Raw genomic sequence first — 26,070 nt, 5'->3', positions numbered from 1 at the left:
AGAGAGTCCCAAGAGAAGAATACAACTTAGCTGTGACCTTGGCCTTAAGCATTTGATGGTAGCTTATCTTACTTTGTATTAGAGAACTGATCATATGATTGCACTATCACTTTCTCTCTCTCTCTCTCTCTCTCTCTCTTTCTCTCTCTCTCTCTCTCACTCACTCGCGCGATCGCACACACACACACGCACACACTCACACACGCATTGACAAAGTTACTTTAAAATGAATAAAACTTTTGGAGACACACTTCTGAGCACATTTTCCTTCTTCATGTTATTGCCTGTTTACATTACATAATTGTAAATCCATGTGTGGATGTTACCGTGTGTGTTTCTGACTACACATAAATGCATGCACAGGCTTACACACATACATACAGACATTCCTACACGTCCAGTACATATATTCTTCCTCCAGGCATGTAGCTTGACAGTGATACTGTGTCTGATTACCAGTCATCCAGTACGTCTTCATGATCACATGCTCATGGCTCCTCTATCACAGCTTAATGAGAAACATTTTATATCCAGACGTGTTTGTCTGTCAGTGGAAGAGTGTAGTCAAACTGAGGTGTATGATCATACTTAGGACTGCGGAGGGTCTGCCACATGTTAACCAGATGTATGTTTGCGTAGAACACAGTTGTATGAACATCCTGACAATGCTAACTCACAGTTGCCCAGATATGATGCCAGCTGAACCATATTTTCAAGGACATACCAATTTCCACAACCAGTTCCACAATGATACTAGGTGATCATTCAGAAGTATCATGTTACTTATGATTAGCCACAAAATTGCTTTCAAGGAAATGAATGGATCAAAATCTTGTCAGAGGAAAAGCACTCCACACAATTATAGAACCATTAACTGCAAGAGTGCCGTCAGCGTTGCAGTCAGTGAAGTCAGAGCTCTGTCGATAGGACAAAACATCATATAAATCTAAACATGCGCGGTCTGGTTAAGTGGATGTAACAATCTGCAGCAAATGTGCTGTAACTTTAAAGTTAAGGAAACTCAACCGATCAGCTATTTTCAAGCACAGTGTTATCACTTGGATTAAATAGGAACTGTTAATCATAGTCATGGTGGAATAACATCCTGTTTTCATAATAGTCAGAGTACAGTATGGTACCTTATGCAACAGAAATATATTTTACATATAGATAAATCTAATATACTAAGATTCTGTTTTTTTCCATTATTTGTTTAAATTAAACAGTGTTATAATGATAATTTCACCTTTTAATTATAATTATAATATTACACAGGCTTACAGTATGTTTGAAATTAGTGTTATCTCCATAGTTATTGTAATATATATTAAATAATGTACTTGCAATGTAGCATTCTATATATATATATATATATATATATATATATATATATATATATATATATATATATATATATATATATATATTAATAATATATTTCTATATAATGACAAATAGCAAATACCAATTATTGACATTTTACATATATTGTGAAAGATGTTACCATGTACTTTTCAAAAATAAATTATGTGCAAATATTTGCAAAATATATTTTAAATGATAATTTATTTAGTACAAATTAATATACATTTTTTAATATATTCTTGACACAAGATGATAATATTTTGGCATGTTTGGTCACATATAGGTGGACTCCTTTTGTATATTAAAATGTATTTTTGATATATTTCATTTTATGTTTCAGTAAATGACAATATCTACTTCCGTAAGGGTTACAGAAAAACATCCACAACGTAAACTACTACTTTCACTGGTGTTATTGGATATGAACCAGGAACTGTATCCTAAAATATATAATAGCAGAATGTAACATCATCAGTGGTCCCTTGACTTAAGTCAAACTACATCTGGAAGTCAGCGGGAGACGCTGGAACGTCACACAGGAATTTTGAGCGTTACCCTCGGCGGTGTGTGTTCATTAATAACCGAAGAGTCAGATCCTAGAAAGCAGCAACAGGGTGGACAGGGCCAGAGTCTGGTGCCAAGGGCAGAAGGCTGTCCAAGTTAGTTAAAGAGAGCGAGAGAGAGAGATACGCTGTCCTGTTGGCCAAATCACACAGTCAAACTGTTGCACAGATTTTATGAATGAGATACACAAAACACCTTCTTGGCAGAAAACTGTAGCTCCCACACAAGCATGTATATGTATGTTTATGTTATACGATCATTTTGGAAAGGCAGTATCTGTGTGTGTATGTGTGTGAGAGTTTGTCCCATATGAGTGTGTCATTTTTGTGTTTGTGTGTGTGAGCTGTTTCGTTTTCATGTCCTCACAAATTAAAGGCCAGACTTCCCCCTCTAATCTACCCAAATGTTAATCCCCGGTGAGTGATATTATTTTTTAATCTGCATGCATTTACATTATTTTCTCTTTTTCCTCTAATAGTCACCCCTTCTGGCACTTTGGCCTGTATAAACAACACCAAATAAACTTTATTTATCATATGCGATTATAGCAAAGGTCAGCGGTCATAAGGGCGTGATTATTAATCTGCGTTGGATGGAGCTCAACAGCGTCCCTGCTGCCAGGAAGCACTACAAAATGCCAGGGATCACCGCATCGGGTTGAACTTCCATTAGCTAAATGAAGCTTTCACTTACAGCTCAGAGGATTCAGAGGAAAAGGAGATTTAGATCAGTATGTGTGAGCGCGTTGGGGGTTTTGCTTGTCTCTCCTGGAATACATAATGGTTGAAATGTGATTGAAACGCTCCAATAAGATTACCTAATTCTTGCTGTGTCAGTGAGTCCATCATTTCTGAACTGATGGCCGAAACTGAAACTTTCAAACGGCAGGAAAGAGCATCTAGTCTCACATTTGGAAGTCGTTTCATCTTGTCTGTTGGCACTGTGGTGAAAATGTCACCGACTGACTGTATAATGTGATGAATGACTTACTGAAGGGAAATGATCCACAGCAGAGAATGACGAGCATCTCCAGCTCAGTATAACCACACCCAACACATCATGATGATGATGATGATGATGATGATGATGATAAAATGATGATGTCCATGGTACTCTGAAAGGGTGCGTCAGTAAATCAATCAGTTGATAAACCCAGTGTTTTTTAAACCTGGGCCCTATTTTTTTGTAATTACAGGTCTAAATGACTAATAAATACAAAATGCTGGTGGTCAGTTCAAAGCTGATGTAGTAAAACACCAAAGTCACACAATAACACAAACAAAATAAGTGATCGAGGCAGTGATAGACCAGCAACTCCCATGCACTGCTAGGTAAAATGTCTATTTTTAACAAAGTCCAGTAGCTTTGAAAAGAGCAACACTGGAGCTTTTCCTGGTAAATCAAAAAGGATCTTACACTTATAATGGTCTATCTGAGTAGGGATCCTTTCCATATCGTTAGCAAATAATTAGAATAGCAATCTGTGACTGTCAGTGGCAAAACAAGCACTTTAATGGCACAGACTTTGACTGTAAAAGATGCCTTCAGATTACGTATTGCAGCCTGTTTTGTGGCTGCTGGTTGAAGCAATCTACTCTCCCAGTAGTTTTTTTTTCTCTCATGAAAAAATAGGGGTCAGGTTAAAAAAAAAAGGGAAAAAAAGCCAATAATAAACTGGTTACGCATTCTCAAATGTGTTTTGGCACTTTTTTTTACTTATTTCCTGACAAAATAACCAATTTGAGATTTTGATGGACATTTTTTATTATTTAATGACATTTTATAGACTATAATATTAATTGATTTATGATATAAAAAAACTCTACAGATTAATCACTAATGAAAATAATAGTCAGTTGCAGCCATAGTCCATAATAATGAGCTAGGGCTGCGATGAAGTCCACAAAAGGAAATGATGTCAGTGTGATTTTGCATGCCTCACACAGATGTGAGTGTTAGTGCTGAAGATAAGAATTGATTAGCTATCTAGGTAATTTGGTATGGGATGGATTGTTCAATTCATTTAGCAAAAAAAATCCTTATATTTGCTTTACAATACAGTAAATTACAATACAGTTTCTTTGACATTTTATTGACTTAATGATGTATTTATTAATTTTTTAAAAAGACAAATAAATTCTTTATAAAATATTTAAATGTTAATTGCAGCCCAGTGTGGTGTGTGTAATGTAACTACAACCAGGACAAAATATTTAAAGTATGACTTTACTTTCCTTATATACAGCATTAAAATAGTTCTTCAGATTAATTCCTGCTGACTCAATTTGGTCAATAATCTTATGCGGGACCAAAGGGTCATTTGTTTTTGTTTTTTGCGATCAATTTTGTATTGATTTTTAAACATAAATATGCAGGGTGTGGTTACAAATTGACGAATCATCAATAAAGTAAGACAAAGTAATCTCACATGTCCATGCAATATAGAATTAGCAAACAGCTACACCAAAGCAGCCAAAGGGTCATTTGTGTTAGTTTTCTTAAGTAAAATACAAGTACAGTTTATTTTTTAAGGTCTTCTTGTCACAATTTGAAGAGCCTATTAGGAACTTATTGCATAACGACACCTATAACTTTTGAAGAATTCTTTTTCTAGGACGTGAGTGTGGCTCTTGCTTTAACCTTTTAAAGTCATGTCATATACTGTATCTCCGACAGTCACTCACTTGGCCAGACACTCACTTACAAACTTTGGCCTCTGAGGAATGCCCTCTTTTATCTTTCTGAAAGGTTGACATTTTCAGTAGCTTCTAAATATGAGTATCCATGTTTGTGTGTGTGTGTGTGTGCGTATGCGTGTACGTGTGCGTGTGTCTGTGTGTCCTACATACCCTCTATGACTGTGCAGAAACATGACACCCCTTTGGCTGTTTGGCATTTGGCAACTCAGAGAGAGAGACACAGAGAGAGAGAAGAGAGAGAGAGCGTATGTGTGTACACGAGTACTGATTTCGTAATTTGTGTGTGTGTGTGTGTGTGTTTGCGTGTTTGTGCATGATGTACGTGCACGAGCAAAGGAAAGGGGCAATGATTGAGGTGTTAGCAACATAACAGCTCCTCTTTAACATCAGTGCCAGGAGAGCCTTCAGAACCAGGAGGCACAGCTCCTCTCTGAAACCCATCTGAGAGAGCCTGCAGGGGGGGAAAGGAGGCAGACAGTCGCTGAAGCTTGGATCTAAACCAGGAGAGGTGTTGTGGAAGGAGGCGGAGGACCGCTGTTGATGGTTGGGAGCCCCATCACTTCTACATCCAGTTTGGCGCACCATTTAAGAAGGCAAAAGATAGAGAGACGGACAGAGAAGACGGAGAGAGTTTGACACTTGGTTTTGAGAAACGAAGAAGGAAACCAGAAGGATAAGAACGAGGTCACGGTTTTAAATACTCGCTTTTCAGCGAGACACCGCGCAGTATGGAGGAAGAAGAGGATGAGGTGAATCATTCTTTTGGGTGTTTAGATCTTTTTATCTCAGAGGAAATTGTTTGCACTTGTGTGTTGTGTAAATACATCAGTTGTGTTGAGATTGCCTGTCAGCATGAAGCATTTACACTCTCCTCTCCTCCTCTTGTGCTGTAACCTGTAGCTCTGGTTGTTGGATCAGAGGCCTTTGATGAAATGCTCACACCAAACCTGCCTGATGGAGATATTTTCTCTTGACTGATGCAGCACTTCTCGTGTTTGAGTTGCTGGATGATGATGATAATCCCCCCAAACATTTTTAGAAATAAGCTTCTCTTTTCTTTTTTTATTTGTGTATTGACATTTTTCAGAACTGCAGATCTGATAACTGCATTATCCTGCTGTGACAATGCGACATGCAGGGTTTTAACCTCCCATTATAAGGCTTAGGCACAGCACCCAAGCCATTTTGGGCACCACCTAAGACAAATGAATGTAAAATCAATGTGAAGAGCATGACTTTCACCAGATCTAATGGTCCAAATGTCCAAAATAAGTGAAATTTTATATTTTTAGTAAAAAATGTATTGAATGTTGTTTTCACCTTCATACTTTACACGCAATGACATTTTAAAAAAAATTCTGACATTTTTGTAATGTAATCTTAAAGAAACATCATCACATCTGTACAATATAGTGTAATTCAGTACAACACCTCACATTATTGCCTCATAACAGCATGACGCATCAAGACTTTATATTACGCTGTAGGCTTAACAAGGATGGTATGCATGGATTGCAGGAATACTGTATTTCAGTGCACCAGATTGTGCAGCACTCCTTGTATATTCTGTCTATTCTAAAGCAGGTATTGTTTTTATTGGAAAAGCTCTATGTAATGTAACTCGTTGAGGACTACTTACATATGTATGGCTGCACAATTAATTGAAATATTCTTGTAATCGCGATATTGCAATATCCAAATAGCAGTAGCTGCAATTTTTTTGCAAAAGGTAAAACGTGTATAATGAAGTACTGTAGTGCTGCAGAGATGCCCTGGTCTGCTTTTTCTCCAGATGTGAGAAATCATATTTGTTTGGTACAGACCCCAACAAATCTCACATCATCAAGATTTGAATAGGTTCTTTTTTAGTGAAAGTGAATACTTACTTTACTTTGAATACCATATTATGTGTCCCTACATTTAAGCAATAATCACTTTTGTTTCACCAGGTTTGTTTTCTTGAAGTCGTATGTTGATGTTTTCTTTTTGTTTTCCCTCCAGAATGGTCTGAATGCGCTACATCTGGCTGCAAAAGAGGGACACAAGGACTTAGTGGAAGAGCTACTGGAGAGAGGAGCACCTGTTGACTCCTCAACTAAGGTGCATTTTAATGTTACGCAAGTTATTATGCTTTTAGACTTTCCAGACATGAACATATCACAGTTGGCTCTTTAGCTCTAAATCAAGGATATATTTGTGGAAAGAAAAGGGAGGCGGGAGGGAGGGAGGACAGTGATAGCTGGGTGACAGAGTGATGGAAAGAGAAAGCAGGAGATGAAAGTGGTATCAGTTGCAAAATGCTATGTAAATCACTGCTTCTGTCTTGAACTATGAAACTTGATTCACAAGGGGTGGAGGTGGACGAGAGGGTGATTTAAGAGGGAGAAAGTCATGTAAGAGAGTTTAATTTTGTAACTGTGTAATGTTAATTAATTGTAATATGTTCTCCAGCAAATCCAACAAGAATGTCTTATGTGCGTCTCTACTCTAAGTAGACACATGATTGCATCATATTCGATATTAGATATTCTACCTTTACCGGAAAGGAAAGAGAGGGATGAGAGTGAGTGTGGGGTAAACAGCTTGACTCTGTTGATGCCGAATGTGTCACGTTTAAAGGCTTGCAACACTTAGCAGCTGGCAAGGAATCTGTCGCCCTGCTGCCCATGAATTTGGCCTTTAATATTAATCAGTCGGCAACCTTCACGCCCTGAAATACAAACACATGCGAGATCAAAACATTTGTGTATTATCAACATGCAACTTACTTTACTTGGGTGTAAGGATCTGAATACTTCTTACCCCACTGGAGGTTTCTGTGTCCATTACACCTTTTACACCTGCCTCTCTTTCAACCAGCTCTGATTTTTAAGGTGTTAATGCCAACACACACACACACAGGATACACATTTGGCTTGTGGGCATAACCCTGTTTTCCTCCGCAGAAAGGAAACACGGCCCTCCATATCGCTTCATTGGCTGGACAAAAAGAAGTAGTGAGACTACTGGTGAAGAGAGGAGCAAATATCAACTCTCAGTCACAGGTCAGAAGTTTATCGATGATCAGAATCTAAAAAATATGTAACACCAAGAATATGATCTTACACCATATATGTGTGCGTGTTTGTATTTACCTCGACAGAATGGCTTCACTCCGCTCTACATGGCAGCCCAGGAGAGTCACTTGGAGGTGGTGCGATACCTGTTAGAAAATGAAGGCAACCAAAGCATTGCAACAGAGGTATGTTTGTGTTTAAAATACCTGTATATATGTTGACTTATACAGATTGTAAAGCTAAATGCCTCCTCTCCACTTTCCCTCTTGTTCCTTCTTCTCTGCTCCTCCAAGGATGGCTTCACTCCCCTGGCCATCGCTCTCCAGCAGGGCCACAACTCAGTGGTCTCGCTGCTGCTGGAGCACGACACCAAGGGCAAGGTCCGCCTCCCGGCCCTGCACATCGCAGCCCGCAAGGACGACACAAAGTCTGCCGCACTGCTGCTCCAGAACGACCACAACGCTGACGTCCAGTCTAAGGTGAGGGAGGGCGTGTGGGAGAAACTGATGGAGGGAGGGAGAAGGGTGGAGGTGGAGCGAGAGATAGAGGGAGAATAGAAGCAGTAAGGAGGGGATGGTTTTGTTACAAATGGGAGGGGGGGACGAGGAATTGTTTCGTAATGCGTCCGACAGAAAGGATAATTATTCATGTTGAGAGGTTTATTAATTTTATTGATGACTATATTAATATGAATGTACAGAGCCTCTTAGGATGCCTTCCTTTTCTCCTCTTTGTGTTTGTGTGACTTTGTAAACTTACCCTGTGTTTTTTGTGACTGTGGTGATAAGCCCTTTCCCTAACAACCCTATACCCTTTATCCCCCCTTCTCTTTTAATGCATCCTAACCAGATGATGGTCAATAGAACCACGGAGGTATACATTCAGACTCATCACCTCTTCATTTTAATTGCTTTCTGTCACTTCTGACCATCTCTTTCAGCTCTTTTGTCCTGATCTGTGCCTTATTTGACGAGGACTTGTGAAGCATGTCAGAATTATGTACCATTAATATGAATGCATGCAGCTGACTATGCTGTACTACACACTCCTGCATGGCAGACACTGTTTTGTATTAATAGATCACAGAGAATGTATTTTAGTTATCGATGACTTGTTTTATATTTCTGTGTTTTTAAAATATATGAGCATTACAGATTCTGAATTGAAATACTGACATATTTTCAATAAAATGTCACCTCTTTATTTACTGCTCTTTTCCTCTGCATTACCTACAGCATGTGTACTTCTGAGCACGTTGATACCATTGTTTTTTTTCCTCTCTGAAACACGTTGTTGATCTTTAAGTTAACTCTGTTTTTTAATTAAATTGCACCATGTCTATCAGAATGGGAAGGTAAGGAGTGAACCCACCTACAACTGTGTACTGTAGAGATCTATATATTTATAGCATATATATAAATGTCCATTTGTCCGTCCAAGCAGATACACATAGTGCGTAGTTGCTTTGTGTTTGTTCAGTTTTGTTTTTTAATGTCCTTTATGTTTAACTTTCAGCCCTTTGATTTTTCTCACCATTTGTTTTTTTTTTAGCAAGCATGGCAGAATTACAGGGGTTTTGCATGCATTATGTATTGCATGTGCTATTTTGGGGGTATGCTCATTCTTTATGCTTCTTCTTACACCGACGTGTCTGGTTTCTTTTCTCAGCATGCTGCCTAATGATATTAGTGCTTCTGTAGAATCAGGCTTTGTTCCCGTATCTGCTACAGAGAAATCTGATCTTTTCTTATCTTCTTTCTTTCTTTCTTTCTTTCTTTCTTTCTTTCTTTCTTTCTTTCTTTCCTCCTTTCTTTCTTCTTTTGCAACTGTTTTTCTTAACCTGCTGCTTCAACCGATCTTCTCTTTCTTCCTTTCCCCCCTCTCCTTCCTCTCTCCTCGTCCATCTTAAACAGAGTGGGTTCACCCCTCTGCACATCGCGGCTCACTATGGTAACGTGAATGTCTCCACCCTGTTGCTGAACAGAGGAGCTGCTGTGGACTTCACAGCCAGGGTAGCGCCATGTTTCCACTTCTCAGCAAATCAACACTTTCTGTACTGCTAGCTATTAGAACTTGACCTGTACTTTCACGCTGAGGCTTGCAGACAGTTTGTTCTATTATTCTATCCACAATTGTAATCTTTTTAACCTGGTTAGCTCCAGTTTCTTTGAATACAGTTGGGTAGTTGTGATATAAGTAGTTAGTATTATAACTTTCTGATATTGTCCTCAACTCAACAGAAACAGAAATCTAAATCATTCAAACTCTTATTAAAACAGATTCTAGGATATTCAGCTCCCAATCACAACCATGAATTGCATTTTTGCTTTGTAAACTGAATCATATTTGTGGTAAAATTAACTTTCCTTTATTTCTTTCCAGAATGGGATAACACCTCTCCATGTGGCCTCCAAGAGAGGCAACACCAACATGGTGGCCCTGCTGTTGGACCGAGGAGCCCAGATAGATGCTAAAACCAGGGTGAGACTCTTATTTCTCTTTTTTTCCCGTATCAATCACTTGGCAATTACCTCTTTTGTCAAAACAGGATTCATGTCTACATTTCGTACATATTTATGTGTTTGTGCCCTCTTCAGGATGGGCTGACCCCCCTGCACTGTGCAGCCAGGAGTGGACATGACCCAGCTGTAGAAATTCTGCTGGAGAAAGGAGCTCCCATCTTAGCCAGAACCAAGGTAGTGTATGCAAATCAAAATCCTCAGGCCATCTTCAATGTCCTGCTTTTTCTGACCTTTTGCATCTACTCATGTGTCGTCACTTTTGTCCTCACACAGAACGGACTGTCCCCGCTGCACATGTCGGCCCAAGGAGACCATGTAGAGTGCGTTAAATTCCTGCTGCAGCACAAGGCGCCTGTTGACGATGTCACACTGGACTACCTCACAGCGCTGCATGTGGCCGCACACTGTGGCCACTACAGAGTCACCAAGCTACTGTTGGACAAGAAGGCCAATCCCAACATTAGAGCACTGGTAGGTACTCACAGGGAAACAACACCAGTCTCTTCTGTAAGACGTAACCATTCGCCAACAGTGAAAAAGAAGTCATATCCTGTAAATGTAGTCATTATTTGCCATATACTTTTTATGGTTTTTACAATAAAGATTAAAATTACATTTCCTTCTCTAGATGTAAGTGTATTTATCGATGTATATTTTTTTCTTTGTTGCTCTCTCTACCAGAATGGTTTTACTCCTCTCCATATCGCCTGCAAGAAAAACAGGGTGAAGGTGATGGAGCTGTTGGTCAAATATGGAGCCTCCATTCAGGCCATTACTGAGGTGAGACACATTATCTCAGAATAGCATCTTTAAATGCAGTCCATTTTTCTGTACAGAACCTGCACTTAAGGCTCATCTTCCTGCTTCTTTCTCTCATCTTCTAGTCCGGTCTGACGCCCATCCACGTAGCCGCCTTCATGGGCCACCTCAACATTGTTTTACTCCTGCTACAGAACGGAGCATCTCCAGACGTCCGTAATATTGTGAGTACTGACAAATGATTTGTTCAGCTCTCTGTTGTCAGTAGTCAGAAATACATATGGCACAAAGTAAACAGCCTTTTTTTCAACCATCTGTTCTCCTAATGCAGCTGCCTAGCAGGTATTCTCAGAAGTGTTTCACACAGCATCTTAATGCTCATAAATGTTCTGTCTCTGCACATCAGCGCGGTGAGACAGCTCTCCACATGGCAGCACGAGCAGGTCAGATGGAAGTGGTTCGCTGTTTGCTGAGAAATGGCGCGTTGGTGGATGCCATGGCCAGGGTGAGTCAGCTGTCGCCTCATCAGAGTTAATCACTGTTTCCTTCTGTTTATCATAGATAAGCATATTTCATCCACTGGCTTGCATCATGATGTCGCTAGCCTCAGCGCTGGCCTCTGTGTGTTTTTCTAACTCCATTGCCTCTACCTGTCTCTCTGCTTCATTGGTTTCTCTCTCATATTAACTCTCTGACTGATATTTGTACAACCTTTTCATCCCTCAACCACAGGAGGACCAGACTCCCCTCCACATTGCATCCCGTTTGGGGAAAACTGACATTGTCCAGTTGCTGCTGCAGCACATGGCTCATCCGGATGCTGCCACCACCAACGGTTACACTCCCCTTCACATTTCAGCCAGAGAGGGCCAGGTAGAGACAGCTGCCGTGCTGCTGGAGGCAGGAGCCTCACACTCAATGGCCACGAAGGTGAATAGAGGATTCTTATATAGGCTCACAGTTAAACAGTTTGGACATGCAGGTTTGACAACAGTCTTTTCTTTTTTCCCTCTACAGAAAGGATTCACTCCATTACATGTAGCAGCCAAATATGGAAGCCTCGATGTAGCACAACTTCTCCTTCAACGTAAAGCTCTGCCTGATGATGCTGGCAAGGTGAACCAAAACAAATCTGGATTATTTATGTTTGAATAGAAAACATAGAGTCAGATTTTAGTGCAAAGTTATTCACTTCAGTGAGATGTTGTAAGCAGGAAGACAACATCAGAAGACAAAAACAACAAAATCCCAGAGGTACACTGCTCCATAACAGATATATCAAAAAACTGAATTGAATGCTTCCTCTTACAGAATGGCCTAACTCCGCTGCATGTGGCAGCTCATTATGACAACCAAGACGTAGCCCTGCTGCTGCTGGATAAAGGGGCATCGCATCATGCTGCTGCAAAGGTTGGACAAAGAATTTTAAGAAAGAAAAGTACTTATAGTATGTTCTGCCTTCACCGGTGGCTGTTACTGTAGTCTGTGATCAAAAGAGGTGCAACGATTAGTCGACTAATTGATTAGTCAATCAAAAGAAAATTAATAATTGATTAATCATCTCAGTCTAATATTTGCTGGTTCCAGCTTCTTAAATGTAAAGATTTGCTGCTTTTCTTTGTCATTTAAAATAGAAGAGTTTACTGAATGGACAAAAGAAGCAATTTAAAGAAATCATTCCAGGCTCTTTGATATGTTTATGAAATGTTATGAGCATTTTTCACTTTTGTCTTTTGTCTTTTTGACATTTTATAAACTACTTTGTGGAAATAATCGTCAGATGAATCAATAATGAAAAGAATTGTCAGTTGCAGCCCTATTGATCAAGTACTGCAGTTTGTCTGGTGAATCCTGCACCTTCCTTTTGATTATTTTTTTTTGAGCTGATAGCAAAACCTAAGATATTCTTGCTATTTTAGATATGAGCTGCATTGTAAAAAAACAAACAAAACAGAAACGCCTGTTGTTTCAGCCATTTTTTTAAATGAATAAGATGAAATTTACATGTTATGTTGTTATAGCATGTAACTGTTCACCTCCCTCCCTGTGCAGAACGGCTACACCCCTCTCCACATCGCAGCCAAAAAGAACCAGACAAAAATTGCATTAGCGGTGCTGCAGTACGGCGCAGAGACCAACATTCTGACCAAGCAGGGGGTCAGCCCTCTACACCTGGCAGCCCAGGAAGGACACGCTGAGATGGCCAGCCTGCTGCTGGGAAAAGGAGCTCACGTCAACGCAGCCACCAAGGTCACACAAAAACAATGACACATGCTAATACTTGTCAGACACTTGTGTTGATACTAATGAGACATCAAGTACTAAAGGTCCGGGTAGCACAATTAGTTCTCTCATTGTCAGGAATCAGCTAAATTAAGAACAGAGTCTTGTGTGTTTATTTTTGCAACCGTTCAGAGTACGCAGCAGGGATTGAGTTTTATGTTTGTGTTTTTCTGTAGTGCCCCACGTAACACTAACTGAAAGTCTTCAGCCTAAGTAGTAACACACAAAGACACTAAGACAACAATGTACTTTGTATGTTACAGAGTGGACTGACTCCTATGCATCTCACAGCCCAAGAGGACAGGGTCAATGCGGCAGAAGTACTGGCCAAACATGATGCCAACTTGGATCAGCAGACTAAGGTACAAACACACAACCACAAACAAAAAATAGTCACTAATCATGTTCTTTCAGGGAGACTCCATTTAAAGCCGATTTTTTTTTTATTCTGAGGTGAAGTCATAGAATCATAGACATTTGTAATTAAGGGGAATATTAAGTATTATGTGCCTTATTTTACGTGCACTCACTGCAGCAGTCTCCCAACCAGTAAACCACAAAAAGTAACACATAGACATAACTGCCACCTGCTGGCTTTTGGGAGGCATGGCAACATCCGTATCATACATTAACATCATTGGGAGGGCAGTATATCTGTGACAGTTTGTTGTAGCTTCTTCACCAGCAGGTACAACAAATCAGACAAATTTGGCAATAACAGTTTTTCGAATAACCTCCTCATCCTCTCTACACCTCAGCTTGGATATACCCCTCTGATAGTGGCCTGTCACTATGGAAATGCCAAGATGGTGAATTTCCTGCTACAGCAAGGTGCCAGCGTCAACGCCAAAACCAAGGTACAATCAATCTTGTAGCACAAGACAAGAATAAGAATAAGCACAAGACAAAATATAGTTTCTTTTGGTTGACAGTGAAAAAATCTCATGTCATCTCTTTTGTTCTACAGAATGGATACACACCTCTTCACCAGGCAGCACAACAAGGGAACACACACATTATCAATGTGTTGCTGCAACATGGCGCCAAGCCCAATGCCACTACAGTGGTAAGAAAAAAAAGTATTAATAAAAAAATAAAAATATCAATGAGTATTGTCACTTTAATCTCACATTAACACTTTCACCTGTCTTCCTGTTAGAATGGAAACACGGCTCTGTCTATTGCCAAACGCCTCGGATACATCTCTGTTGTTGACACACTGAAAGTTGTCACAGAGGAGGTCATCACAACCACAACGGTAGGCTTGTGATTCCAGTAAGTTTTGTCTACAATGTTCCTGAAAACCCAATAAACTTATGTCTATTCCTGTTGTTTTTTCCATGACTGTGAATGGGGGGCTCACCTCAGACGGTGACAGAGAAACACAAGCTCAATGTCCCTGAGACCATGACTGAGATCCTCGATGTGTCCGATGAAGAGGGTAAGTTACTTTAAAAAGCAAAAAGGGTTGGCTTACTTTTCCTTTGTTCAGTAGTCATTACTAGCTGTGTATTGTGGGTGATGTAGTTTCATAGCTGTGGGTCTTAAAGCTGTGTGTTTCGTAGCTTTGAGGCTAGAAGAAGAGCCATTATCTGAGATGTCTGTGGAGCTGGAAGGTACTGCAAAATGTCTGTGCTGCTCTGCCAGCATGGTGTGGGCTATATTAGTGTTATTGTAATTGATGTGGTAGTATGCAGTAATGCTTGTTTTGCTCAAACAATGAGTTTGGGGAATTTAATTTCTAGCCTTATACTCACAAACGAGTAATCTCCCGGTTGTTTGCCTCTAGAGTCTATGCATTTAATATGGCCAACCTTTGTTCCTGTGTGGTTATTTTACCTGATTTTGTATTAGTGAACATTCCTTGATCAAACACTTCGTTGTTTATAGGATGTAATCAATCACTTTGTTGATTGCGTGTTCATGCAATGGTGGAAACTTAATGCATGAAGTGTGTGGTGTGTGGATATGATCATGACACCTTAGGATGATCATGGATCATGGCACTGATTTAGTAATACTGACATGCAGACATGCATTTTCCATAATGCTGTCAAGTCTTTTTTCAGGTTTTTATAGTTTTTATCATTTTCAAGGCAACTTTCATTTCATTGTGCAACCTTTTTTTGCAAAATGGCACCTGATACATTATTGCTAACTAAACTACGAAATTAAAACTGAAATTAATTTCCATTCATTTTTTTTAATTAGTTCTGTAACCAGGCAATAGCGTTTCAGTCTTTCTTAAAGGTTATTATTTTTTTTTAGTTTCAGTTTAAGACAATATTATCTTTTGCAATGACCAGTTCAATGAGCTGAGACAGAAACTTCCAGAACTTTAATCACTTGAAATGATTTTGTCATAAAAATCAGTATTTTTTCTCCACCCTATCTCAAATGTTGCATCTTTGTTTCCAAGGCGAGGACACTATGACAGGTGATGGAGGGGAGTATCTGAGAGCAGAGGATCTCAGAGAGCTGGGAGACGACTCTCTGCCGGGACACTACCTGGACGGCTTCAGCTACACGAGCCACAACCTAGACAGGTCACGAGTCGCACACACATACTCATACTTAACCAACTCACTTGCCATGATGCACATGCAAGCAGTAAGAAAGCCACAAAGAAATTATTAAACTCCAACTTGCTTTTCCAACAGGCAGCAGCACACTCCCATTCACCAAAGTTTCCATCAGAGAGAAGGAGTTCTCATTGAAGACATGCTCACAAGCCACCAGGTGAGGACAAAGGCTACAAACAGTGTATGGTTGTCGTCTTGTTGGTTAAGCCATCCAAGATGATCATACTTAGGGTAGTCTTTTTTCAGAATATTTGAGAATATCTTGATTTTGTGTTTCTAACTGACCTGCTGATGTTTGTTGGTCTGTAGGTGTCAGCGCTGTCTAGAGAGCACGAGAAGGACTCGTACCGTCTGAGCTGGGGTGCTGAGCACCTTGATAACGTGGTGCTGTCTACCACTCTGCTACACTCTGGGTACACACACACACATTTACACTGTTTCCTGGTGTAAAAGACTTAAATTTCCTTTTTTCACCATAAGGTGTGTATGAGTCACCTCTGAACCAATTTTAAGTTTTCCGTATTTTATTTTTCACTCCTTCACATCTGTGTTTTCGGCTCTTCTTCATTCTATAATCTTTGCTGCTCTGTCTTTTTCTGTCTCTGGTCAGATTTTTGTCACTTTTACTTATTCTTTATTCTCTTTTTGTTTTTTTCTCTTGTTGCCTCTTTGTGCACTCTTTTGTCTTGGCTGTGTTTGTGATTGTGTGCGTGTGTGTGTTGTTGTATTCTGCTTCTAGCCGTTCCTCTCCGTGCCTAGACCATGACAACAGCAGGTGATACTCTTTTTTTTTTTTTTTTTTTTGGCTACTCTCTCTATTTTCTCTCCTCTGTGACCTTACCTTTTTTTCTCATTCACTATTAAATAACCTTCTCATTTCCATCCTATCTGTCAGCATGTTTTCCTAATGCATGACTTGATATTTCCAGGGTGCAGGTTTTGTTAACTAGAGATGTGCCTAACAAGTCATTTTATCTTGATGCAGATCTGACTGCTTTAGACTTGAGCATTGCCTGAAAATATGTAATAGTTGCTCACTATATGCTTCTTGACAGATGAAAAAGAGTCTCATTCAGTGCCCTCCTCTTTGCTTGCCTGGCTTGCAAATTCAATTCCGCGTGGAATGAATCATAACAATAGAAGAAAACTAAAGCGAGGCTGGAATGAAACATCTGCTGACTTGTGCTGGTTGCTATATATGTACTGAATGGTGTCATAAAAATAGTTCCTTCTTACTGTAATGTCAATATGCTTTGTCTGCATGGAGGCTCATAGTCAACAGGCTTAATATCTGTGCATTTATTAACAACCAATCTTAAAAAACAGTTTATTCAATTTCTTAAATACCTTTTCTTCAGCTTCCTGGTCAGCTTCATGGTTGATGCCAGGGGCGGGGCCATGCGTGGTTGCCGTCACAACGGCCTACGAATCATCGTGCCACCAAGAAAATGTTCTGCACCCACACGGGTGACATGCAGGCTCGTGAAGAGACACCGTCTGGCCTCAATGCCTCCTATGGTGGAGGGTGAGGGGCTGGCTGGTCGCATCATAGAAGTAGGACCCACTGGAGCCCAGTTCCTGGGGTAAGTGTGTTTGTGTGTGTTTGCCTGTGTGAGTGTGTTTACACTGTCATCTGGTGTGTTCATATTTTCTTCTTCACTCCTCCTCTGTGCTGCGTATGGATCAGTAAGCTCCACCTTCCCACAGCTCCGCCCCCTCTAAATGAGGGTGAGAGCTTGGTCAGTCGCATCCTGCAGCTGGGTCCTCCAGGAACCAAGTTCCTCGGGTATGACCATGGTTGGGGGGCAACCTACCATCCTGGAAGTGGTCACATTCTCACCCATATTTGCCACTCACTGTGTCCACCTGACTTTTTTTTTGTTACTTCTTTTGTTTCAGGCTACTATAAAATACCTTGTTGCCTTGTTTGTTTGTTTTTTAGTTATCCCTGTGCTTTCCTCAGTCTATATTACCAATCCCCAGATTTGTTTCTAGTTGAAGTCTGCTCTAGATGTGGAATGGATGTTCTCTTTATGTTTAAACATTTGTCAAATTCAAATTCCTGAAAATGCTTGTTTTATTACGCATGAAAATGAGTTTTTAAACTTTAAATTTGAATCTTTTTTTGTTTTGTTTGTTTCTTTTCGTTTTTTTATAAATTATTTTCTTTTTTATAGATAAATCAACCCAAACTTCATATTATCACTGAAAAAAGCCAGCTCTGCCAAACTGTTCCCACAAACGTACTTGTACAATTTAAGTTTGACTTAACCTTATCGTCCCTTTTAGGCCTGTGATTGTGGAGATACCCCATTTTGCAGCTCTGCGGGGCACAGAGAGAGAGCTGGTGATCTTGAGGAGTGAGACAGGGGAGAGCTGGAGGGAACACCACTGTGACTTCACTGAAGAGGAACTGAACCAGATACTTAACGGCATGGATGAAAGTAAGCAGACGGCAGCAAAACTAACTTTAAGCCACAATAAGATCACATGAAGCCCTCACACTGGTCACAGTAGAGTAGTGAAGCAGGACACAGTTCTAGATTACACAGCTGGGATGATAATGGGATGCAGGAAGTAGAGAAAGTAATAAATGAGAAGGAACTGAAATAATCTTACACCTGAAACACCATATTCAAAACTGCTCATAGAGTATTTTTATTGAATATTTCTGATCTTTGCAGAGCTTGATTCCCCCGAGGAGCTTGAAAAGAAAAGAATATGCCGCATCATCACCCGGGACTTCCCACAATATTTTGCGGTGGTGTCACGGATAAAGCAGGACAGCCATTTCATTGGACCAGAGGGTGGGGTCCTCAGTAGCACTCTTGTGCCTCAGGTCCAGGCTGTCTTCCCTGAAGGAGCCCTCACCAAAAAGATCAGAGTTGGGCTACAGGTACATACAGTGCATTTCTCAGCCAGACATGAGTTGGTGGCATGTTCATAGGGAAGGCAACCAATAAAGCTATGTTGATCATTTTTTCACTTTCTTCCAGGCTCAGCCCATTGATGTAGAGGTGGTGAGAAAGATTCTTGGTAACAAAGCGACATTCAGCTCAATTGTTACACTAGAGCCAAGAAGGAGGAAGTTTCACAAACCAATCACAATGACGATACCTATTCCCAAAAGCTCCAACAGTGAAGGGCCAGGCGCAGAGTTCAGTGGGGAGACACCCACCTTACGTTTGCTTTGCAGCATTACAGGTAAGTTGTGATAATGCAGGATAGTCAAAACACTTAAAGTGTTACCTATGTAATTCAGTGTTCGCTCTATAAATATGAACAATTTGTGAACAAGCGCAAATCATCGGTCTGTGTTTTAGGTGGAACCACTCCTGCCCAATGGGAGGACATCACTGGCTCTACACCCCTTACCTTTGTTAACCAATGTGTTTCCTTCACCACGAATGTGTCAGCGAGGTATAAGTTTTTAAATGTGGAGCCCTCACATAGAGTTTTACACTTTGATCTAATATACTCCTTCCCCTATTTAGGTGATTTACCATTATACCATGAGTACCTAGCGCACTACCTAGTGATATCAATCAGTAACTGACTGAAAGTCTTGTTCATGTTTCTAGATTCTGGCTGATAGACTGCAGACAGATCCAGGAGTCTGTTAGTTTCGCCTCTCAGCTGTACAGAGAAATCATCTGCGTTCCATACATGGCCAAGTTTGTCATTTTTGCAAAGACTCTGGACCCCATTGAGGCCCGCCTGCGCTGTTTCTGCATGACAGACGACAAGATGGACAAGACCCTGGAGCAGCAAGAGAACTTCACTGAAGTCGCCCGTAGCCGAGATGTTGAGGTGCAGTGTGATGATGGGGAATAAATAAGGAGAAGGAAAAGTGATAACATTTAAATCTAAAGAGGGTGAGGGTAGAAACTAGAGAAATATGCTGGATTTTAAAGACAGTAGCCACATAGCAAAGATATAGAGAAGGATAGAAGAGGATTAAGAGTGAAGTTAGTCAAGTGGGTATCTTAAGGGACTCTAGAAAGAGAGTAATACAGCCTGCCAGCGGGTACCTATTAATACAGTCCATGTCCATGTCCTTTAAAAATCTGACAATACTGTTCTCCAAGATTTTAAGTAGACTTGGTTTTCTGGTGTTTTTAATTATGACCAAGGCTCTGATATTCACACACAGGTGCTGGAGGGAAAACCTATATTTGCTGACTGCTTTGGAAATCTGGTGCCTCTTACCAAGAGCGGACAGCACCATGTGTTCAGCTTCTTTGCCTTCAAAGAGAACAGACTGGCCCTCTTCATCAAAGTACGACCACACATTGGATAAAAATATGTCATAGTTCAATGCATGTATTCAGAAATTTAAAACAACCCAAATGCGTATAATTAATATACTGAATTTCTTGATAAATGAACAGATTAGAGACACAGCACAGGAGCCATGTGGTCGCTTGTCCTTCACCAAGGAACCACGGACGTACCGTAGTCTTACCCACAATGCTATCTGCAACCTTAACATCACTCTTCCAACATACTCAAAGGTTAGTTTGAATATATCTCATTTTGAATTTATATAATAATAGTAAATAAATATTATTTGCAGTAACTGCATTCTTTGCTTTCACTCTGTTTTATTCTTCTACGTAGGAGTCAGATTCAGACCAAGATGCAGATGATGAGGTAAATATAGTTAACTCGATATATAACAACAACAAAGTAAGAATAATATCATAATTAAGTTGTAGCTAACTATGCCCTTTTGGTCTTTTTTGCAGAGTGAAAAGAGTGACAAGAAATGTAAGATGAACTCTGTTGTTTTGCAATGTTTGTGTCTTATGTTAGAGGGTAAAAAGCTTTTAGAATTGTGTGATTCTTTTAATGCATTTTGTAGACATAAATTTGTGCATTTTACATATTTTACAATGCGTTTTTCAATGGTCAGCATTGGGACTGAGGGTACCAGTGTAAGTTTTAGATAATCATATATTGAGTTTATATTTATGATTGTATTAATTTAACATTCATATCAATAATTTCATTTATTTTTACATTACAACACAGACATTACAACACAGTCTAAATTGGAGTCATAAAGATTGTGAAGTATTAGTTTAGAAATATGAGTATCTGTGTGCTAAGAGATGCACTGATGATATATGTTACTTTCCATTTTGGATTAACCCTGCTCTCTTATTTTGCTCTACTAACACTGTGTAAATTTACGTGTTTGTTACTGGCAGCTATGCTATGGCTGATGTACTCTGCATTCCCCTCACTCCAAACCAGACTTTCTCCCATCCTTTTCATTTACATTTTCTGTCATTTGCCATTACCTTTTCTTTTTTGAATCAATCATAAATGAATACTTTTTATTTTAGTCGGCTCAAAATTGCATTGATTTTCATGTTAGAATTTCATCTTATAACATATTAAATTTTGTTTTTCGTAGAAATAATATATAAGAAGTATTCATTTTGACCATTTATTTGCTCAGACTACATTCTTATAACAGTTTTAATTTGTTTTGTAGAGAAATAATTGACAAACAACATCATGTTGTTTGCTCTTTGTTGAAGTACTGTAAGTAGATTTTGTGCTGATTTGTTTTTATTAGTATCCTTCATTTTGTATGAATTTGGCCACTGTGTTTTTCATTAAGTACATATTTCTTTTTAATTTACCAACTTTCCTATGTTGCTTTCATACATTCATTTACTTTCACTATAAACCAAATCCCTTTTCATTTTTTAAACACGAGTTTACTTCACTACTTTCATTCTGTATGTGAAGTAATAGTGCTATAAGGTCACAAAACAGAGTTAATTACTATATAACAAAATTTACAAAATTTACCCTGTAATGATATTTGATACCATGAAAAGTGCACACATCTAAAGTAAATTGGAGGAAAAATTAGAGTTTTCTTTCATCTATAATCTCATTTCTTAAAGTTAAGTAAAGAAACTAAGTACATTGCTTGAAAAATACTAAGTCATGTAAAACTTTGCAACAAACTACAGACATCCAGTAACAATGATCTCATTACTTGACCTTAATTACTTAATTTACACCCCTTCTTACTAAAAACCTCTATTAATTTTTGTGTTCAAAGTTTTTTTTGGTTTCTATGTTTTTAGAACTTTAATTTGTAGGCAGACATGACACTTCATGTCAGCAATCTTGAGAAGTTTTGTTTGTCGGTTATCCTTCATTACTGTCCCTTTGTTTCATGTTTCTCTGTTTCCTCTGTTCGTTTTGTATATTTTGCGTTAAATCTCTGAATATGTCATCCAACAAATTAGATAAATATTATTCTTGTCCATATTCTACCTGTTTCGTTACTCCTCCTGGCTTTGCTTGTGCTGTTGCTGCTCTACTCCCCTCCAAACTCTTCTGGATCACTTCGCCATCTTCTTTTTGGTCTTCCTTCAAGACTCCCTTATCCTCTGCCCTGTCATTCCTCTTCTTACTCTGTGAACTGAAGATGGATTTTTGATGGCATTGTCTTGATCACAGTTTTCTGATGTCTCTCTTTCCCACTTCATTTGTCCCTTATGTTCTTTACCCTTTTTGGTTATGCAACTTTTTTAATTGAAGATGATGAATCTGAATCAACTGAGACATTCTCCCTGAGAACTAACCCACCTCTTGACCCTGCAACTCTTGCAAGCCCGGATCTTCTCTCAGACATGTCCGACATCAAAATTTCTTCTATTTTGACTGCAGAGCAAATGGAGCATTTATTATATGAAGAGAGAGCTGGAGCTAGAGGGTTGGTGGAAAAAGAGCCTTCGGCCGTTTGGGAACAGTTCAGGATGGAAAAGGTTGGAGAGATTCAAAGAGATGGCATTAGAAGCAGACAGGAAGTTCAACAAGATGATGCTAAAAAAGAGAAATGGGGTTCAATCTATGAGACAAACACTGTTGAAATGAGGTCACCCTCTGTTGTAGAACCAGTCTTACAAGAGACTTGTATTGAGGGGAAGAATTTGAGTAGATCTGCCATAGATGTCAGAGACATGACTGGCATGGTCTCACACCTCAGCATGGACATGGACCAATACCTGGAACAGAGACCTGCAGTGAAAAGTGGTTCTCAAGAAGACCTTGTCCAAGATAGATTTGAACAGGTTATTATAAAGCGTGATGGCAAGCGACGCCCCCCAGATATCAAGAAACCTATTAGGAAGAAACTTAGAGACAGAGAGCGTTCTGGATGTAGCAGCTCTGAGGGTGAGCTGGAAAGGATGAGCTCTGAGGAGTCTTTAGATGGAGATGTTATTCTTAAGGAGAGTGCCCTTGTACCTACCACCTTTGTGGATCCTCCAGTTTCTCCTTTAGTGGTTGAGACACCTATAGGATCTATAAAGGACAGAGTTCAAGCTTTACAGAACAAAGTCGAGGAGGAGGAACAGAAAACTACTCAGAAACTAATTCCTCAGGCAAAATCTTCTATCGCCACAAGGAAGACTGAGACAGACATGCCAGAACTACCCAGTGTCCCCAAGTCTCCTAAATCTCCCAGATCTCAAACAGAAAGATTAGAGGAGACTATGTCTGTTAAGGATCTGTTGAAAGCATTCCAGACTGGACAGGACCCTTCAAAAAATAAAGCTGGGCTTTTTGAGCACAAAGCAGTGGCATCTCCTTGTATTTCAACATTAATATCTGAATCAGGAGGTGCTGAAGAGGTACAGAAGAGTGAACAGAGTTATATGCAGGAGCCAAAATCACAAATTCAAAGTGAGGACCTCACAGTTTTCCCCCAACAAAGGGTTATTAAAATACGTGACAAAACAGATTCAGAGGATCCACCAGTAGGGCTAATCAAAAAAGACTCTGAGGAATCACTGTTAATTTCAGAGAGTGCGTACGGTGGAAAGACAGTTACATTTGCAGATACAGTTCAAGTTGATGATGGAAGCCTTAGTCCACAGAGAGAGGCACCAGAGCTGTCAGAGAACGAGACTATGTCTGTGAAAAAGCTGATGAAAACTTTCCAGTCTGGGCATGATCCTTCAAAAGGGCTTTTTGACCACAAAGTTGTGGATTCTAAATCAGGAGATTCTGACAAGATTCAGAAAACTGATCAAAGTCATATGAAGGAGCCAAAATCACAAATTCAAACTGAGGACCTTACAATTTTCCACCAACAGAGAGATGTCATGATATGTGACAAAACTGGCTTAGAGGATAGACCAGTAAGCTTTATCAGAGATAACACTGAGGAATCACCATTAATTTTAGATAGGACTGATGTTGGAAAGGTGGTAAAATTTGCTGCTACTGTTCCTTTGGAAGGCGGAACCATCAGCCCACAAGGAGAGGGAACAGAGTTGGAGACTATGTCTGTTAAGGAGCTGATGAAAGCATTCCAGACTGGACAGGACCCTTCAAAAAATAAAGCTGAGCTTATTGAACACAAAGCAGATTCTGAAGAGATACAGAAGACTGAACAAAGTCCAACACAGGAGCCAAAATCACAAACCCAAACACAGGACTCCAAACTTTTCCACCAACAGAGTGATGTCAGTAACTATGGCAAAACAGATTTAGATGATCAACCTGCAAGCTTAATTAAAGACAGCTCTGATGAATTACAAATTAGTTCAGATAGTGCTTATTTTGGAAAGGCAGTAACATTTGCTGATACAGTTCAAAGGGACGGTGGAAAACTTAGCCCACAGAGAGAGGCACCAGATGTGTCACAGAAGGAGACTGTCTCTGTGAAGGAGCTGATGAAAACATTCCAGACTGGGCATGATCCCTCAAAAACAAAAGCAGGGATTTTTGAACAAAAAGGCAAACCTTCTTGTATTTCATCATTGGTATCTGAATCAGGGGACTCCAAAGAGATGAAGACAACTGAAGAAAGTCCCACACAGGAGCCAAAATCACAAACCCAAACCCAGAACCTCACAATTTTCCACCACCAGAGTGAGGTGAATATCGTTGACAAAACAGACTTAGAGGACCAACCAGTAAGCCTTAGCAGAGATCACTCAAAGGAATCACTATTAATTTCAAATAGTGCTTCTTCAGGAAAGACCGTAAAGTTTGCCGATACAGTTCAATGTGATGATGGAAGCACACAGAGAGAAGCAGAGTTGTCAGAGAAAGACACTATGTCTGTGAAGGAGCTCATGAAAGCATTTGATGCTGGGCAGGGCCCTTTGAGTAGTAAAGCTGAGCTGTTTGAACACAAAGCCATTGGTTCGTCTTATATTTCGACACTGATAACTGAATCAGTAGGTCCTGAACAGTTCCAGAAGACTAAACAAAGTCCTGCACAGGAGCCAAAATCACAAATCCAAACTCAGGACCACACAATTTTCCAACCACAAAGTGATGTCAATGTGCATGGGACATTGGATTCAGAGGCACAAACTGTAAGCTTAAAGAGAGATGACTCTGAGGAATTGCAGCTGGCTTCAGATATTGCTTATTTTGGAGACACAGTAACAATTGCTGATGCAATTTACCTTGACGATGGAAGGGTAAGTTCTCAGAGAGAGGAGCCAGAGTTGTCAGGGAAGGTCAGAGGCAGGATACATTTAGAAGAACCAGTCATAAGCACTGGAAGGAGTTTATATGAAGACATACAGATTAGCCCTGATCGCAGACCTTCTGAGGACTTCAGTGCTGACATAAAGGCTGAGTTGGAAGAAAGTCCTGAGTACCAACTTTTCAAGCAGGCATCAACAGCTACAGATGTGAGCCATCAGCTGGAGGTACCTGAGGTGGAGACCTTGGCTGATAATTCTGTTACATCTCCAGTAACCATCTCCAGTCATTGTATGAGAAGTTATTTTGGGGAAGATGTTTCTCTTTTTGAGAATCAAATGAGAGGTGATGAACTAAGTCCTGAGAGTCCCAAGCATGAAGGTATGGCTGAAACCTCAGACACAAGTGTCCATATCAGGGTCCATCTTTCCAGCTCAGGGGAGAATGAGAATAATGAAGTACTCACATCGACTCATCAAATGGCCAATGAAATGCTTACTTTCTCTACTAGAAGAGAAGAAAAGAACACCATACCTCCACATGAAGAAGAACTTCGTGAAGTAAGCAAAGAGAATACAATATTTGATCATGGAAGCAAAATACTCTGTACACAAACTGACACTGAGGTAACAGAGGTCCACATTGGGAGAAAAACGTCTAGCGGGGCATCTACTGCAGTAAAAGACATGTCAGGAATATTGTCCTTGATGAACAGTGACTTGGATCAGTATCTACAAGCTAGGCCTATGGCAAGTCAGACACC

At 39.8% G+C, this 26,070-nt stretch overlaps 1 protein-coding gene across 1 annotated transcript in view; it reads left to right on the top strand.

The window, feature by feature from the left end:
• Positions 1-26,070, top strand: part of LOC140995177 (ankyrin-2-like) — an 89,373-nt gene that overhangs the window by 21,994 nt on the left and 41,309 nt on the right. Inside the window, exons 3-42 of the mRNA XM_073465170.1 lie at positions 6,630-6,728; positions 7,574-7,672; positions 7,771-7,869; positions 7,978-8,163; positions 8,534-8,557; positions 9,030-9,038; positions 9,598-9,696; positions 10,067-10,165; positions 10,282-10,380; positions 10,480-10,677; positions 10,888-10,986; positions 11,091-11,189; positions 11,372-11,470; positions 11,698-11,895; positions 11,983-12,081; positions 12,277-12,375; positions 13,018-13,215; positions 13,512-13,610; positions 14,007-14,105; positions 14,216-14,314; positions 14,408-14,506; positions 14,617-14,689; positions 14,814-14,864; positions 15,668-15,794; positions 15,909-15,987; positions 16,140-16,243; positions 16,570-16,605; positions 17,189-17,413; positions 17,518-17,616; positions 18,120-18,274; positions 18,515-18,726; positions 18,827-19,034; positions 19,154-19,250; positions 19,412-19,640; positions 19,984-20,109; positions 20,222-20,344; positions 20,451-20,483; positions 20,579-20,600; positions 22,401-22,669; positions 22,790-23,453. Coding sequence (XP_073321271.1) covers positions 6,630-6,728; positions 7,574-7,672; positions 7,771-7,869; positions 7,978-8,163; positions 8,534-8,557; positions 9,030-9,038; positions 9,598-9,696; positions 10,067-10,165; positions 10,282-10,380; positions 10,480-10,677; positions 10,888-10,986; positions 11,091-11,189; positions 11,372-11,470; positions 11,698-11,895; positions 11,983-12,081; positions 12,277-12,375; positions 13,018-13,215; positions 13,512-13,610; positions 14,007-14,105; positions 14,216-14,314; positions 14,408-14,506; positions 14,617-14,689; positions 14,814-14,864; positions 15,668-15,794; positions 15,909-15,987; positions 16,140-16,243; positions 16,570-16,605; positions 17,189-17,413; positions 17,518-17,616; positions 18,120-18,274; positions 18,515-18,726; positions 18,827-19,034; positions 19,154-19,250; positions 19,412-19,640; positions 19,984-20,109; positions 20,222-20,344; positions 20,451-20,483; positions 20,579-20,600; positions 22,401-22,669; positions 22,790-23,453 — 5,230 coding nt within the window. The remainder of the gene's footprint in view (positions 1-6,629; positions 6,729-7,573; positions 7,673-7,770; positions 7,870-7,977; positions 8,164-8,533; positions 8,558-9,029; positions 9,039-9,597; positions 9,697-10,066; positions 10,166-10,281; positions 10,381-10,479; positions 10,678-10,887; positions 10,987-11,090; positions 11,190-11,371; positions 11,471-11,697; positions 11,896-11,982; positions 12,082-12,276; positions 12,376-13,017; positions 13,216-13,511; positions 13,611-14,006; positions 14,106-14,215; positions 14,315-14,407; positions 14,507-14,616; positions 14,690-14,813; positions 14,865-15,667; positions 15,795-15,908; positions 15,988-16,139; positions 16,244-16,569; positions 16,606-17,188; positions 17,414-17,517; positions 17,617-18,119; positions 18,275-18,514; positions 18,727-18,826; positions 19,035-19,153; positions 19,251-19,411; positions 19,641-19,983; positions 20,110-20,221; positions 20,345-20,450; positions 20,484-20,578; positions 20,601-22,400; positions 22,670-22,789; positions 23,454-26,070) is intronic.

Source organism: Pagrus major, chromosome 1 (assembly GCF_040436345.1).
Source record: "Pagrus major chromosome 1, Pma_NU_1.0".
Lineage (NCBI taxonomy): Eukaryota > Metazoa > Chordata > Actinopteri > Spariformes > Sparidae > Pagrus > Pagrus major.
Note: the sequence above shows the minus strand (reverse complement) of the source record. Positions and strands in the feature narration are given on the sequence as shown.